At 42.8% G+C, this 16,625-nt stretch overlaps 2 protein-coding genes across 3 annotated transcripts in view; both read right to left on the bottom strand.

Annotated features, from left to right (window-relative positions):
* Positions 1-7,999, bottom strand: part of cnnm2b (cyclin and CBS domain divalent metal cation transport mediator 2b) — a 37,599-nt gene extending 29,600 nt beyond the window's left edge. For both annotated transcript variants that reach the window (XM_089006181.1, XM_089006182.1), the window contains exon 1: positions 6,356-7,999. In XM_089006181.1, coding sequence (XP_088862307.1) covers positions 6,356-7,859 — 1,504 coding nt within the window. In that variant the 5' untranslated portion in view covers positions 7,860-7,999. The remainder of the gene's footprint in view (positions 1-6,355) is intronic.
* Positions 8,000-9,016: 1,017 nt separating this feature from the next.
* On the bottom strand, positions 9,017-14,623 carry LOC148892619 (arsenite methyltransferase-like). Its single transcript, XM_089006819.1, has 11 exons — positions 14,500-14,623; positions 13,124-13,157; positions 12,582-12,709; positions 12,352-12,502; positions 11,776-11,912; positions 11,608-11,677; positions 11,418-11,499; positions 11,206-11,337; positions 10,944-11,083; positions 10,749-10,871; positions 9,017-9,918 (listed from the first exon to the last, which is right to left on the bottom strand). The coding sequence occupies exons 1-11, from the start codon at positions 14,514-14,516 to the stop codon at positions 9,811-9,813; spliced, it is 1,122 nt and encodes a 373-aa protein (XP_088862945.1). The 5' UTR covers positions 14,517-14,623; the 3' UTR covers positions 9,017-9,810.
* Positions 14,624-16,625: the final 2,002 nt, after the last annotated feature.

The raw sequence follows: 16,625 nt of genomic DNA, 5'->3' as shown, positions 1-16,625 counted from the left end.
GGTTGTCCTTTAAATGTTGCTGCTGTCAAGAATTGTAGATACTATCCTTTCATGAAAGTCGGGCAAGGGTAACCTCTGTGAAAGGCCCCTTAAAGGTTGAATCCCCGCACATCAACTAAGAATTTGAACAATCATATCATCCAAGTACTTCGGGTAATCTTGCTCAAATAAATCAATTTTATTTCAACATTGACTGTCCTGTAGGATCCTTAAAGGACAACCAACACCATTTTTTGTATGCTAAATGACATCAGAAAAACGTTTTATAACATCTAAAATACCCAAATCATGCAGGCTGATATTTTTAGTCAAATGCAAAACACCTATAGAAATGACTTAAAGTGTCGAAAAACTGCCACAAATGAGCTTGAAACTGGCGAGATTCAGAAAGTCCCACCCCCTTGTTCGTGACATCACGTTAGGATTGGCCCACCCACAAACTGCTTTTCAGATTCGGAGAAGATTCGGAGAAGATGCTTTATTGTTACTCATCCAGTTATGAATATGATTGAAATAGTTCTGAAGAGGAAAGCATAAATGCTTGCAATCGATTTAAGAAGTACTTCTGTATCAATTTGAGCCGTCTGCATGGGATGAAACCAGTGATCTGGACTCTGATGTAGCAGCCCAGAAAATGCACAAGATGGCGCACAAGATGGCGTACAAGCGGCGTTTCGTCCAGTATATGGAGACGCTTATAAGAGCCGTAAAGCCGCCCGTGATTGGTTAAAATCCGTGGTAGAAGACGGATGAGGGGTGTGTTTTACGCACACACACAAAAGAGACAGCGGCACAATTTGAGCAGCACACGAACATCAGAGATGTTGAGACGAGAGAGAGCTCGACAGCGCGAAAGAGTAACAAATGACACGGTGGAAAGTGGATGTTTGTCCGATCAGTTTTCTCCACTAATATGGCGATTGCTCTCTTTCACCAGGTGAGCTCACAGTTAGCATGCAGTGTGACTAAATGAGTAAACATGCATTAAACTTCCGCTATCCAAGCTCCGAATCGCTAACTCAGGCTAGCTTCCTCGTTCCCCTCCGCTGGTGGTTAACTACTCTGCTCCATTGGAAATGGCTGGTTTGTCCGCTGGGAATTTGTGTAAACTTACACCTTCTTTTTTGCGTGTTACCGCAATTGGCTGCCACACAACGATTCACCATCACGTTATGTATGTAGTTTTCCTTGTAATTTCGCGATTAACACAATGTTTTCAGATGAAAAAAGTACCCAAAATGCATTGTGTGTCGCTTCCTCGGTCAGGGGCGTACCCAATGTGATGTCACATCCGGCATCGACATCAACTCGAAAACAAGACTTCATGAATATTCAGCTTGACTTTTAAAAAGTAAAATATAGCTATCTGCGGTGGAATCTTTGTAAAATGCGGTCAGTAGAAGTCATTTCAAGTGATTTTACAAATTATGGACGCAGCTTGTCGGGAGGTGTCGGTTGTCCTTTAATGTTAAAATCTAAATGAAAATGTCCCCATTGTTGGTGAAGGGTTTATGTTGGTCAGGCGTTTGAAAAAAAGTTTCCCTTTCTCAAATTGTTTCCTGGCCAACCAGCATCCCGGAATACATTTTGGTCATTCCTGGATGTTGATTGTCAGATGTCTAAATTTTAAAGGGGGTGTCCCTCGTCAGAAAGGATTAAGCGGGTTTACCGCTAATGATGTCAGTCAATCCCAACACTTGTTGCAACATAAACTCCATAGGGTACCGGGGAAATGCTCTGACTCACTTTCCAGTAAGATGCTCGTAGTACAAACACCAAGAAGGAATAACATAATTTGGATCAAATCGCAGCATTACCCGCTAGTATTTCAACAGGGTGAAATAAGCAGCAAAGAGTCTGTGAAGGCTGTTGGATCTGAACTAAGCATAGATTGGCCTATATTGCAGCAATCAAGGATCTGGATCAAAACATGCTGGCCCACGTACATGCAGGCCTTTTCACTGAAGGCCTTCCTGACAAGCATTGCAGGCTGTATGCAGGTTTACGCATCACTGCCTGAACATTAATCACTAAATTGAAAATTCAGTGATTGATTTTTATTCGAATTGGTGAGTAGCAGCCCATTAAATCTTGAAGCTAAACGAATGAGCAATACCTCCACTAAAGCACCAGATAATCAGACAGCTCGGATATGAAAACTTTTGATGCCCATGTTGTGACAAGTGATGGCGTAAGAATGATGGGGTGTCTTGACCAGATTGTGATCATTTTTGTAACCATTTTTTTGGGTTTGTTTATGACACCATGCTGATGTCTATCGTCTATTGATTGATATGAATTGAGGAAGTCCCTGCCCCCACCATGCTTTTTAGGGGTCATTTTCTCTCTACTTGCCTGACTCCTCAAGTCAGGCAAGTGTTGGAATTTGTTATATACACATGCTAAAACATCCTATGTTATTTCATTTCTACTTATTCTTATCAATTAGTAAGTCCATATATGTATGTAGTTTAGTTTTTTGTATATGTTAATTAGTATACACGTACTCAGCTTGTACTTAGTATAGAAATCTAGCTATCATGATTGTATCTAGCAGATGATAGGTCCTTTCCAAAGTGATATCACTCCTGTTGTCTAGATATCTGTCCGGGACGCGCGCTTGAGCGCGCTCTTGTCTGTCTGTCCCTTAGTCTAGCTTCTCCTTTGGAGCTGCCTGATAATAAAAATTCCTTTTTTATATATCACCTTGCTTCCTACTGATTTAATATTTAGACTATACAAATGGAGAGCTGAACCAGGAAGAACAACATTTAACGCAACAGCAAGTGTCTTGCCTGACCTCGGAGCACAGGGGTTCATTGACTGCAGTGGAGTCAATAAGCTATGCTATATCTGATCTAAGATCTTCAAACCATCCCTGATCAGCTCTATGTTGGCCCCAGCACATGAGAGTGAGGGAATTAGATTGACTCCAGGGAATATCAAGCAGGTGAGGGGAGAGAGGCCATGATGCATTCTTGTTTCTTACTCTGGTACTTGGTTTGGTCCCAAAGTGACCCTCTCATTAGGGAGCAAAGCTTGAGCTGAGCGAATAACCGCTGGATGCCAGTAATTGTGGCAGGCGCAGTAAGAAAGTGCAATTAGTGAAAGGGTCAGAAATTTCCGCAAGGGTGTCGGTCTCAATTTATTAACTCTAAATGAAACCCCTGCGACAAGCTTTGATTCACAGTTATGGACTGCACAAGGAACCTTTTCATTCTAAACTGACTTTTTACATTTGTTTATTTGCTTCAACACAAACACTGCATTGTGACACCTGGCGCATCAATAGAACATTCCAATTATTATTCAAAACAAGTTTTAGATAAAGCTAAAAACAAAAGCGGTTTTGTCGCACAACTTTGTTTATACCTCGGACAATTGCGGTTATAAAAAAAATAAATAATCTGTGACCCTTTCTTTAGTCATCACATCGTTCTGATAATCATAATTAAATTATACAACCTCATAACCTGACTATTTTGTTTGCTACCACATCAATACTGATTTACTGGAAACAATGATCAACTTCCTTGCTGACAAAACTTGTGAGACTACATTTTATTCGTGCTTTCACAATAGTATGCCAATTCAGTTTTTTATGAATAAACATCTGCATTAGTATAGCTTGTGAATAATGTCTGTCAGTTGTGGCCAGGAAGATAGTATCTTATGGTCCGACTTCAATAACAGCACTTATTTGTATGACAAATTTAACATTTTGAATAAAATTATACATTTTGCCAATCCACAATGTCAGATGAGGAAAATGTTGGCTGTCTACTCCCATCCAAATTTCATAATAATTGGGCTATTAAACGATATTTCTTGTCCGACCATCTAATACAGTCATTAATATTAATGCAGCATGTTCCACCGAAGACAAATTCCTTGTGTGTTCTATACACTTAGCCAATGAAGATGATTCTGATTCTGATTACAGTCGTCTGCCTCCATCGGTCATGGCTGACCATGGATGACTGTCCCGGCGGACAGTGTGCCTGGGCGGTGTATTATGGAGAGCAGGTTGTCGCCTATGCAGCTTGCTCCCCCTCTCCACCACGCTGACTGGACCAAAGGAACAGCTGAGCTGATACAATTTTGGGGTCAGTATGGTCGCAGGAGCTGCCGGAAAGGTAGCGGAGTTCGCCACCAGACCGCCTTAGGTGCGCCATTACCGGATTGATTTCGGGTTTACTCCCATAGGAGCTGCCGGAAAGGTGGCGGATCTCGCCACCAGACCGCCTTAGAGGCTTCGGAGACTCGTGGATGGCGGGGTCGTCTTTACACCCGTGTAGGTCTATAGGACCTACCCACTGTCAATGTACAGCACCTGGTATTCCCAGGCGGTCTCCCATCCAAGTACTAACCAGAAGTACTAACCAGGCCCGTCCCTGATTAGCTTCCGAGATCAGACGAGATCGGGCATTCTCAGGGTAGTATGGCTGATTACAGTATATTGCAAAATATGACACAGAAAGGCTACCCCAACGGATTCAACAATAGATTTTTCGACAATTCGAAAGGTCAAGGCTGTGTGTGACATTGCAACCGCAGACGACTGTCAAAGTGTAAAAATAAATAAGAAATGACTTACATTACAAGGCACTTTGAACTGAAAGTGTGCTGTGAACAGAGGCAGATTAACAAGAAACTTTGACCCCCGCAGCCCTCCCGACAACAATTGATTATGACCTTCGCAAGGGGCTGGATGCAAATTCCCTCCGGTGCTGCTCCAGTCGTGATAATGCTGTGCTTTGGCCACTCCACAGAGTATCAAAACCAGACCTACAGTAGACAGCATAGCAGCACATTCGAGGCTGTTACGTGAAACTCTTAAAAAGTGTTGCAATACCTGCTCCACCATCCATAGTGAACAGCAGTGATCACCCAGGAGAACATGGGGATATGCTACTGACAAAGTTACAGGATAAATATGTTGTGTTTGTTTTTCTTGGAAAATCAGCTCAAAGGGTTCGGTATGTTTCATGCTTCCACCAGCAAATAAACAGTAATGATGAAAACACCCCCCTGCCCGTGTATTACGTAATAATAATTTGGCAGAGAGAGCTACACCTAGATTCTTGTAATGGAGCTCAATGATTTTCAGTTTTCCACTTCAATTAATCCTCTTACAGACAAGTGAGTATTCCAATGAACTCACAATGCATCTGAAGTGTTTTTAGGGTGTTTTGTGTAAAATATCAAGAAACAATGGCAAGTTTGGAAGGACCTCACAAATTCGACTGTCGCAAGGTAAAGTGTCGTAAATGAATCTATGTCCACATAGCCAAATAAGGGAACCAAATCATTTGAAACAATTACTCGGTCTGATTTGATGCTACAATTAGCGCAGTGTCAATTCAAATTGATCATTTTGGTGATTGTAAATGTCTGTGAAAATGACTCTACTGTAATGTTGTGCTCACACATACTGTACATGCAAAACTGGGGAATATCTGTGCAGGCTGCCAGTCATAAATTGAGTGCAATTTGTCAGGCTGGTACGTGAAGGCCAGTGATGTGCAACATTTCAGGTAAACTGTGTGTGAGGCAAAATTGTTTCTCAAACATCATGCGCATACACACCACACGCGAGGGGGGCTTGAGGGTGTTAGAGGCTGTTATTCATTACCCACATGACTGCATTCCACGGCTGGACAAAAGAAGTTATCACCACCATCACTTTAGAGGCGAGTAAGAGAGGGATTTTTAAGCAGGTTCTCAAACAAGATGCCCCAGCCTGATAACCTTAAGTCTTGTAGTTACACCATTCCCACGTGTCCTAATGCATTCACAAATCGGAGCAGAAGACAGTGAGAGTGTGAAAGAGAGGGTGGAGAGCAGCATAGCTAAAATGTTTGAATGAGAATGACATGAAAGGATGGAGGGAAGCTGCTGAAACAGACACATTTTGCAAATGTTAACCCTGAATGGAAGTGATGCAGGGAAATCAGGAGACCTCGCCAGGCAATGAGATGTGAACCTGTGGCAAGAACTGCGACTCGTGAATGACGCAGCTGCAACAATGCTTTGCAAGGCCAAAAAAGACGGGTGGGAGGGGTGGAAATGCGCCCCCTTTCAACTCAGCAATTCTCTGCCTCTTTCCTGTTCATCCCCGCGACTCTCAGATTTACACACACTTGACCTTTCACCATCACGTCCAGGCTCATTCAAGAGGAAGAGAGGTGAAAGGTCAATATGTGAACGTCAATGGGGATTATGTCAAAAATGTAGTGTGCTCGTCTTTTGGCATGAGGGCTGTGTGCAGGGCTCACGTGAGTGGGACAGGGCAAAAGGAACTTGCCCTAACACTAGCTATAATATGAGCAGAGGGAGTGTGAAACAAACTCACCTTTCTTAAACTCTTCCAGCATTGCATCCAGCTTAGTGTCGTTGAAGACAAAGTGCAACGGGTGGCTATAAAACTTTGTAATGGTTTTGAGTGGAGTGCAATCATCCGGGTCAACAAAGGCCAGGTCCTTGACAAAGAGAAGATCCACGATGTTGGACCTCTCGCCCTCAAATACCGGAATGCGCGTGTATCCGCTCTTCATGATTTCGGACATGGTGTTGAAGTCAAGGGTGGCATCCCAGGGTATCATGAAACAATCTCGAAGAGGTGTCATCACAACTTCCACGGTCTTAGTCCTCAACTCCAGGGCACCCTGGATAATGTTGAGCTCTTCCTTGACCAGGTCATTGTAAGGATCCGTGACACGGAGCATCTCCAGAAGCTTCTCCCGGTTGTACACGGTTCCGATCTCCTGCCCCAGCAGGTAGTCGAGCAGCTTGCTCACCGGGTAGGAAGCGGGGAAGGTGAGTAACATGAAGAATTTGGTCAGGAAAATGGTGTTGGCACCAACGGCTAACCCGTGTCTGGAGCAAATGGCCTGTGGCACGATTTCCCCAAAGATGACTATTCCAATGGTGGACATGACCACAGCTATCAATCCTGAACCGGCGATATCGTCCAGCAGAATGGTCAGCGTTGTGTTCACCAACACATTACCGAGCAGAAGCGAGCAAAGCAAATAATTCCCTTGGCTCCTGACAGGTTCAATCTTTTTGGCATAGGTTTTCTCCCTTTCCGTGCCACAATTCTGAACTATCTGGAGTTCCATGGGGTCCAGTGCCATGAGCCCAAGGTTCAAGCCACTGAACATACCAGACAGGCAAAGCAGCATTGAGATGAAGATGACCTGGAGCCAGAAAGGCAGCAAAAACTTTTTCTCCTCCACTACGATCACCCTGGTGTCTTCGCCGTCGTGGTAAATCCAGGTGTTCTCCGTCCACGGGTCGTGCATTCCAGCAGCGGCGGGTGCGGAGGTGGCGATGCAAAGGTAATATGCTTTGCTCCTCTCTGTCTTTCGCAGAGGTTTGATCTCTATCTCAACTATCCCCGACGTCTTTCGGTTCACAACAATGTTTGGTAATATGATGATATCTGAAGTCCTTATACCACAGGGATGCAAGCCGGACAAGTCCTCTTGGCTGTGGTTATCCCCCGAGGAGCTGTCAAGACTGACTCCCGCCCGGCTCCTCTCGTGCTCCGTGAAGGCAATCTTGGACCAGGTCTCGTTGTTGATGTTCTGCCCATACACTCTTAATTTGATACGAGAGCGCTCACTCACTCGCAAGTAGCCTTTATCCATGAAGGAAATGTCGTCCGTGTCCTCCAGACGGAGGCCACTGATGACGGTCTCCTCGGACCCTTCCTTGCCACTTGTCGAGGTGACCAAACAACCACTGACAGTCAAGAAAATTAACGTCAACGCGCGGACCCGGTTCGCTGACGCCATTTTTGCAGCGGCGGGTGCTGGGGATAGCGGCTCTGCCATCATGACAACCGTTGGCATGCAACCTGCTGAATGAAAATGACTTTGAAAAATCAGAACCAGTCGGAGTCCGCCTTCATCTCCGCCGAGGGATGCCTTGACTCGCACATCAGGACCTCTTTCGCCACTACGTGTCCGACAGCGGTCCCTCGCCAGCCCAGTGTAACTGGCTAACTCGTGCCTGTTCTGACTTCCCCCCAGACGGACGGCGTCGGGGCCCAATCAGAAGAATGTTCCGGGACAGGGGCGGGGCGCCCGCGTCCACACTGACGAATCCAGTTCCCAAACAAGTGCACCTCATGTAAAGAAATGGACAAGACCCACTCGTGACTTTGGGGACAAACAGTATTATTCAAGTTTAGGAGACAAATACCTATTCAGCATAGTTACAACACGCACGCACACACACACTCAAAACATATACAAATCACCTTTATCCAACGTCCACGTGCTTTTCTGGTTTCCTCTTATCGAGATAAATAACACGAAAATTACTCTTAAAATTCCTTGTCATGTTTTAGGTGAGATGACGTTTGTGAGGAAAGTACATGAAGAACATGTATGGACAATGATCAGTTGGCAACCGGTTCAAGGTGTACACCGCCACCACCTCTCTGCCCTAAAACAACACGGGTAGGATCCGATCAAATCTTGTGGGAATAAAAACAGTTGAGATAATGGATGGAAGTTTGGGTGGATGTTGTATGCCACAGGTGTCAAAGTCAAGGCTCAGGGGCCAAATCTGGCCCACCACATCATTTTTTTTTTCGGCCCACGAAAGCAAATCAAACATGTGAAATTCCATGACGCTTGCTAAAATCCTAACCAAAATTTCACATTTTTGGATGTAAATCACAATAACACTCATTATTCTTGACTTCAGATTTGAAAACTAGTTCGTCATTAACTTGCGCTCTATATGTAATATGTGGAGGAAATTAAACATTCTAATGGCTTCCCCAAATTTATAACAGCCCTCGGGAGGAAAGCATAACTACAATGTGGCCTGCAGCAAAAAAAAATGGGGTTAGATAGCCTCTTTAACAGGATTTACACTGTGCATTTATAGACTATACCAGGTGTAATCTTATTACATTGTGTCATCTTCCCCTTGCCTTTGTAATTGTCAACAATCATAGAAAGCATCTCCAAAAATATGAGGCATTGATATTCAAAGAGCGAGATCAAAATCATTTATTTACAGTAACAAATACAATGATTGTGTTGGACGCTTTTACTGATTACATTGAAATTACAAGTACTGAAAATCACAGCAAAAAGAGGTGCACGACAAGAAAAATAAAAGTTGGCAAATTTTATCATTCTATAGCGATTGCTATAGAATGATAAACTGTAAGAAAATTTGGACCTCTCATCCAGTATTTGTTTTTAAAAGGTGGGCTTTGGTATGTATGCTACTAGTCAACGGACGTCCCAGATTTTTCCACGATTGTGACATCATGCATGCGGTGATCATGACACCTGAGATACACTGATGCAAGGAGACTTTAAATACAATAATAAAGTCTATGTAAAAATGTATTTTGTGTTGGGCTATGATTATATCGTTAATGTTTTATGAGTTGTGTTTTATCGGGCACATTTTGTTCCAGCTACAATAGTTGTCAAAACGCTATGTACTGTAAATACCATGACTTGACATCGGTTAAGTTAAAGATGCATTGTTTTAAAACATTTACTCTAAAATTATGAGCAACCAATTAGGATGTGTTAAACACATTATGATTTCATGTCAGTACAACAATGCCTCAAAATAGCAACAATGTGTTGTTATAAGAAAAGAACAACGTATTTACCAGGTTTAGCCATCAAGTATTGGTCAACTCTACACTTTATCTTAATTGGACATCTACTTTCAGGAACAAAAAAGGATAAATTACTGTTATACGACCACGTGATTGCATTATGTTGCTGACATTCTGAACTTGGCAGCAGTGTTGTACTTCCAGAATCACTTGCAGCAGGTTGCAGACTGCGTACTGCAGCACCCCCCTGTGGCTAAGGCTGCAGTCTGTTTCTGCAGCTGTGCAGCCAATTCAAAAGGATCCCCAGAAATCGCCTGAATGATAAATTTAACAAGAATAGGACATCACATTAAATGATTACGTGACATTTTCCTCAAAGCAATAGTAGAAACTGTGCAGAAATTCGTTTTTTTAACGAGAAACAAATACGTAGTTCTTTTGCTGTTACTTACTATATTTTACACAATTATAAAATTGTCTTCTGGCTGGTATCAACTGAGCCACTGTACCAGTTCACAAGGTGTATAGTGTTATTACTCTGTTGTTTTTAACTCTATCGAACATATGATTGTTCATTAAATAAGTACACAACAACGCGCAAAATATAAGTATTCAAACAAATTCACAGCAAAAATGGTTGATTTCAGTCAAGTGTGTTAGCTTGGCCTCACAACAGAGAACCAGTCAAAAGGTTCAACTCTGATTTCTACTATCCAGGAAATCAAAATTCAAAATTTGTATAACGTAATTGAAAGGCATTCTTTGGTGTGATATGCAGTGTGGTCATTGATGAATCATCTTGCGTTGTCCATGAAATGTATGCATTCAAAGAATAACCATTAGAGCTGAAGCGATTGCATTCCATGAGCTAGAAAAGAGAGCATTCCTTCCTGTTCAAGGTTCGCAGCATGACTCCACAGTTTGGTTATGACTCCGAGACAGCTGCTTGACCTTGTGCTTGTGGATGAGTGCATATGTGTGCTTTGAGAGAGCGTGTGTGAGAATGTGCAGCATGCTTCCTTGACTGTGCAGTGAAGCCAGTGGGTCTCTCAAGGCATGTCCACAATTTTAAAATGATACCGACCTCTGGTGCTCAAAGTCATGATATGCATTTTGACATACTGCATTTCAGAGTATCACCGACCTTTGGCTTGACACAACAAGATTGAAAGGAGTTCTCTGTTGTTTGGAAAGTAAATGCCTGCGCATATCTGGAATGGGTCAAGTTGGTGGCTAATTCACCATCTATCTCCACCACTTCACCAGTCTGGCGGGAGGAAATACTTGTCAAATTTCAGTTCAAAATCAACAGGAGGTGATCTGATGAGGAGAGGCAGACCTTGAAGGTGTACTGACAGTCAAAGTGGAGAGCGTCCTCTGCCCCTGCAATGTTTCCATTATAAATAACTTTACATGGTTCTAGACTGCCTTTCGGGACCTTAAAGAGACGGTATGTGGCAGAGACAAACTTGAAGTCCCCTGAAATGTAGAATAGGTAAAGAGTTAACTGACATTCCAGCAGTACTGCGCCCTAATGGTTGAAAATATAGCTCTTGACAATAACAATGCAAATCACTGTCAAGACAGAAACAAGCACGCACCCAGAATGGATTCCATTTCCTTGTTGCAAACAGTGATAACATTGGCTTTGACGAGCCTCGGGGGTCTGAAACCTATGTCCTCAGCCAACTGTAGCAGATCTTTGTACCACAGTGCACCCCCAAATCCCTCACCTAATGCATTGGAAAATTGCATTATCACACTCAGGCATGTGTCGTTAGCAAATGTACGGTAGTGCGTTAATAACACACACCCCAAAGAACTTTGTTGTTTTTAATTTCCTCGGTTTGTCTTCCATTGCTGTACATGTCACTGAAGAAAAACTCACCACCATCCTAAACATCAGTCGGGCAAGTACATGAAGTTGGTGAGGATGTGGTTGGTCAGTTCTGATGAAATACATTCAGACAATGCAATTAAATGTGAGTTAAAGACCAGTGTACCTTTAGCACATTGTAAGCTTCAGTCAGGACTTTCTTCTTGTCTGGAGAAAGATTCACAACACAGTTGGATCTAAGTAATGAAAGGGAGTATTTCAAAACATATGTCCAAATATAGTATGCATGAAACAAACTGAAAGCAAGCGTGAGGCAAGGTGAAACACAACTTACATGATGATATCAATAGAGTTCTTTTCCAGACCAGCCTCGGTTAAGGCTTCGATGTAACCCTGGACAAAAGTCACATTGGGCTTCTTGTAGCCAAACTCCTTCATGTGAAAATCCACATGTTTCCTGGCCACTTCAAGCTGGATAAGGTGAGAGAATTAAAGACAGTTTTCAGATGTCCATGCAGGTGTTCGACACCATGCTTTTCTATCACAATCTATTATTGAGTTTCAACCAAAATATGAAGCTGATGAATACTTCATTTTGTGCACAATGATTTCTCACCCCCATCCAAGTACTATGTGACAAAAAATCAATGCGTCTTTCTAAATCTAGTTACACTAAATCAGGTACTCTGGCTTTCAAAAGGGCTTATATGACAGCTTCTCTACTTAATAATCTTAACATATGCTAGCATCTGACGAAAGACTTCTAATGCTATTATTCATCCCTGTAGAATTGTTGTTGTTGTTGTTGTTAAACAATGGCTGCTACATGCACAGATGGTTTTTGATTTATTTATTTTTTCTGAGTGTAATTTATTTGATTTCACTTGAGTTGAGCAAAACAGTAGTTTACCTGATCCTCAGTCATGTCAATGCCGGTGACGTGACCTGCCTCTCCCACCAGTTGACTGAGGATGTAGCAGTCTCTGCCACTCCCACAGCCCAGATCCAGAATACTGCAACCCTCCAAACATTCTGGCACAGCCAGACCACAACCATAGTATCTGATGGGGAGGGAACCCCATTCTGAAAATTTAGCCACTGTGCTACTCCGATAGACTGCATGAACATATAAGCAACAACCTGTCAGTTACATCAGGATGGATTTTCTTCAGAGCCTGGAGGATGCATTTCGGGAGGGGCCCCACTGGAGCCACACAGGCATTACTCTGTACATCCGATGTCTTCTGCAATGTTTTCCCATAATAATCCTATATGAGAAGGTATAGATGAAAATGTCACAAGAGGCGATGTTGGGTTAGTGCGCGTCTGTGAGAAATTGAACTTTAAAATTGAGCAGCACCCTGAAAAAATACACCAGAATTAGCTTTAATGGCCATGTAGTTTAATCACATTTGGTACTTATTTAAGGCCACTAGTGTCACTTGGGTGCAATATAAAATCAAGATAAAGAAGAAAAATAATGTAAAGACGACAAGAATATAGAAGGGGTTTGGCGGTGATTTCAAGCCATGCAGTGGTATACACTCTAACAGTAAAGAAAATGGTGGCAAAGTGAATCATTTTCACTTTTCAGAGCTCAGCCTTACGAATAGTGGGCAGAGGGAGTCCATGAATTAAAAAAAAGACAGAAATGATATAGTTTTCAAAGTATTTTACCCTACCTTAACATCCAGATGAACGATGGTATCGGCAAAGCTTTAAAAGATAACTGAATCAGTGATCAAATTAAACAGAAAATACAACAGATGCTGGCTACTCATATATAAGTTAAAAGACCAGCGAATAAAAGCCATGGGTTCCATGTTTAATATTCACTCGTACCCCTATGTAAGAGCCATCCACATCCTACAAATTCCAGGGTGACATATGTGCAACATCATAAATATACGTATCTATCCATTCATTTCTGAATCATTTTATCCACAAAAGCATTGTGGGGGGGTAGGGGTGATGGAGCATACCTATCTGAGCCGTCCGTCTTCAGGCGGGGTACAGCCTGAACTGGTTGCCAGCCAATCGTATGCCACACGGAGATGAACAAGCAGCCGAGTGCTCAATCAGCCAAACATGTTTTTTAATGTGGGAGGAAACCGGAGTACTCGTAGAAAAGCCACACGGGCCCAAGGAACACATGCAAACTCCACACAGCGATGCCAAAGCTGGAGTTGAACTCAGTAGCTCAGCATTGTGAGGTCGACGAGCTAACCATTGGACTAACGGGCCATCCATCATCATAAATCAAATCAACCCCCTCTCCATTCAGAATACGACAGTAGCCAAAAATTACTAAACTACTGCTTACCACAGCTGAAAATATCATTATATCTCTCATTATGTGAATAATATTCACCAAGCATCACTGAAAACACCTTTTGTCATTCTGAGTAATGTAGTAGTAATGACAGGCTTCAAATCACCACATCTCATAATGTCATCATCTGTGAATGATTGTCCTACCTCGCCGTGGATATTGTAACGAAATGTGGACAGTTCCCCAAAGTCATTATAACCACCGATGGAATAAGAGTTGTTTGCAAACATAATGAATGTTTAAACATGTTCGAATTTTCCCTGAGACAAGTAAAACAGTTTGTAACCATTTAAACTTCATTTCTTTACGACCGTGTGGGACTTGAACTAGCCCGGCCAAATCAGCATTCGCTACCTTCGCAAACACTCGCAAAATAAGGTGCTCAGGGAGTGGGATACGGCAGATTGTTGGTGAAATAAGACTACAATTGTTTTGCATAATACATTTGTGATGACAACAAATACAGCCGCGATCTTTTCACCTTTCCGAAATGGCTTGAAACATGCTACACATTTGGTATCTTTACAAATTTACATCTGAAGCAGAGTACGAGTAACTCGGCGAAAATTGAGCATCGGGCCAACTCTTACTGGCTTTAAGTAGCATACATGTTTGTTGTGTAATACTACTGTACTTTGTGTGGACAGCAACGAATGCACACTCGGTGTTCTAAAAAGGGGTCTGAAACCGATTTGGACAAATTTATCGCGTTTGTGTTGCGGTTACCTGATTTTATCAGCCATTATTGATAATTCAAGTGAAGTCCACAACACAAGGCAGACAAGCCTCCACACGGAAAGACCAAGGCAACTAATGGTTGTTCGAACCGTGCACCACAGTACCAGTTGCGTAGGCCGCCTTCAAAATAAAACAGCAACAAATATATGAGGACAATGGTGCGCTGCATAAACTGAATTTCTCGACAATGAATCTGTCTTCGGGCCACCATTGGGATCTCAGGATTCCACCCAAAAATTATGTACTTCTAAAATTAAATTAATTTCAATCTGCAATAATTCCCCGATTTATAAACAAAATAAAAGTCTGTTTTAGTGATCCCAAAACCAGGGCCTTCGTGGAGGATACTATACCACCACAGGACTCCAACCATTGTACTGCACAGGATCCATCCATCCATTTTCCATACCGCTTGTTCCTCAGTAGGGTCGCAGGGGTGCTGTATATCCCAGCCGTCTTCGGACACTAGGCGAAGGCGAACACCATGAATGGGTTGCCAGCCATTCGCAGGGCACACAAAGACATACAACAGTCACTCTAACACTCACACCTCGGGACAAATTTGGAGTGTTCAATCAGCCTGCCATGCATGTTTTTGGAATGTGGGAGGAAACCAGAGGACACTGTGAAAACCCACGTGGGCCGGGGAGAACATGCAAACTCCACACAGGGAGGCCAGAGCGGGACGCGAACCGGCGACCTCTCCACTGTGAAGTGCAGAGGTCTGTCCAGAAAATGAATGAATGAATGAATGAATGAATGAATTTCCTACCTATTTTATCTATACGTCTGTGTAAGCTCTCAGTCGTACAGGAGTGGTCCATCGATGAGAAGGTTTCTTCAGCCGTCATCTGTACAAAAGTGAAGGTTTCGGACGTTTCGCCTCCTATCCAAGAGGCTTCGTCAGCGAACTAAAGTCTGACTGGTCGTATCGGCCCCATTTATATATCCCTAATGTCCAGACATGGTGGCGCCGGACACCGCTATGATAGGTCCCTACTCTCAGGTTGGGGGGGGCAGAGGACCCCTCCCTGTGGCCCCACTGATTGAACAATCAGTGGGGCCACAGGGAGGGGTCCGAAACCTTCACTTTTGTACAGATGACGGCTGAAGAAACCTTCTCATCGATATTTTATCTATATTAACACTTCAAAAACAGAATTACATGAAAATTTGTTTTTTCCAAGTGCATTTACTGTTTGATACCGCTGGCAGGCGCAGTTTCTCCTATATCAACAGTCCCCCTGTTGCGTAACCATATAAACGAGCACTGGACTGCGTGTGTGTGCCTGTATGTTCGTGTGTGCGTGCACGCGTGTGTGTATGCGCGCATTTTATTAGTTTTTGTTATCTTGGACTCGGGCGCTCTATCTCTTGAAGCAGTTGAAAATGAGTGTTTTAATGGGAAGAGTGGGACCTGGCCTCAGCATAAAATTATGGGTTGTGGAATCTGCTTGAAAAGCTTGCAGAATGGATTGCCTTTGAGAAATAAATTGCGTAATGTTGTCCATGTACTCTCACAATCAGTAAGATACTGTTAGCACATAGCATTTGTTTCATAAAAAGAGATTTAAAAAAAGAAAATAAGAAAACGGCACTCGAGTGGTTAACACATCGACTTCACAGTGCAGAGGTCACAGGTTAAATTCCAGCTCTGGCTTTCCTGTGTGGAGTTTGCATGTTTTCCCGGGCCCGTGTGGGTTTTCTCCAGGTCTTCCAGTTTCCTACCACATTTCAAAAATATGCATGGCAGGTGAATAAATGCTCAAAGTTGCCTTGAGGTGTGAGCTTGAATCTTTGTTTGTCTCTGTGTGCCCTGTGATTGGCTGGCAACCATTTTAGGGTGACCCAATCGAGCAGCTGGGTTTGGCTCCAGCACACCCCAAGACTCTCATGAGGATAAATTGGCCCGGCAGATGAATGAATGTTCTTTTTCTAATTCATAAGTTTTAATACATTGTCTTTCTTTTTTCATCTGGTTACGTTGTTTTATATTCAAACGCTTGTCCTCGGGGCATATAGGTTGGCTAAAATAGTAAGTACAAATTTGCTTGTTTTTGCATCTTAAAAGCTGCGATTCAAGTAAAAAATGTTTATAAGCGGAAAGCAATACT

The sequence above is a fragment of the Hippocampus bargibanti genome, linkage group LG10, assembly GCF_051943395.1.
Source record: "Hippocampus bargibanti isolate YZ-2025 linkage group LG10, ASM5194339v1, whole genome shotgun sequence".
Classification (NCBI taxonomy): Eukaryota; Metazoa; Chordata; class Actinopteri; order Syngnathiformes; family Syngnathidae; genus Hippocampus; species Hippocampus bargibanti.
Note: the sequence above shows the minus strand (reverse complement) of the source record. Positions and strands in the feature narration are given on the sequence as shown.

Bases quoted from the DNA above. Each gene is read 5' to 3' on its own strand.
- LOC148892619 (XM_089006819.1), bottom strand. The intron at 11,338-11,417 runs GTGTGTGTTATT...CCAATGCATTAG, and splicing joins AAACAACAAAGTTCTTTGGG to GTGAGGGATTTGGGGGTGCA. The intron at 9,919-10,748 runs GTCGGTGATACT...TTTATCATTCAG, and splicing joins CTTGTTGTGTCAAGCCAAAG to GCGATTTCTGGGGATCCTTT.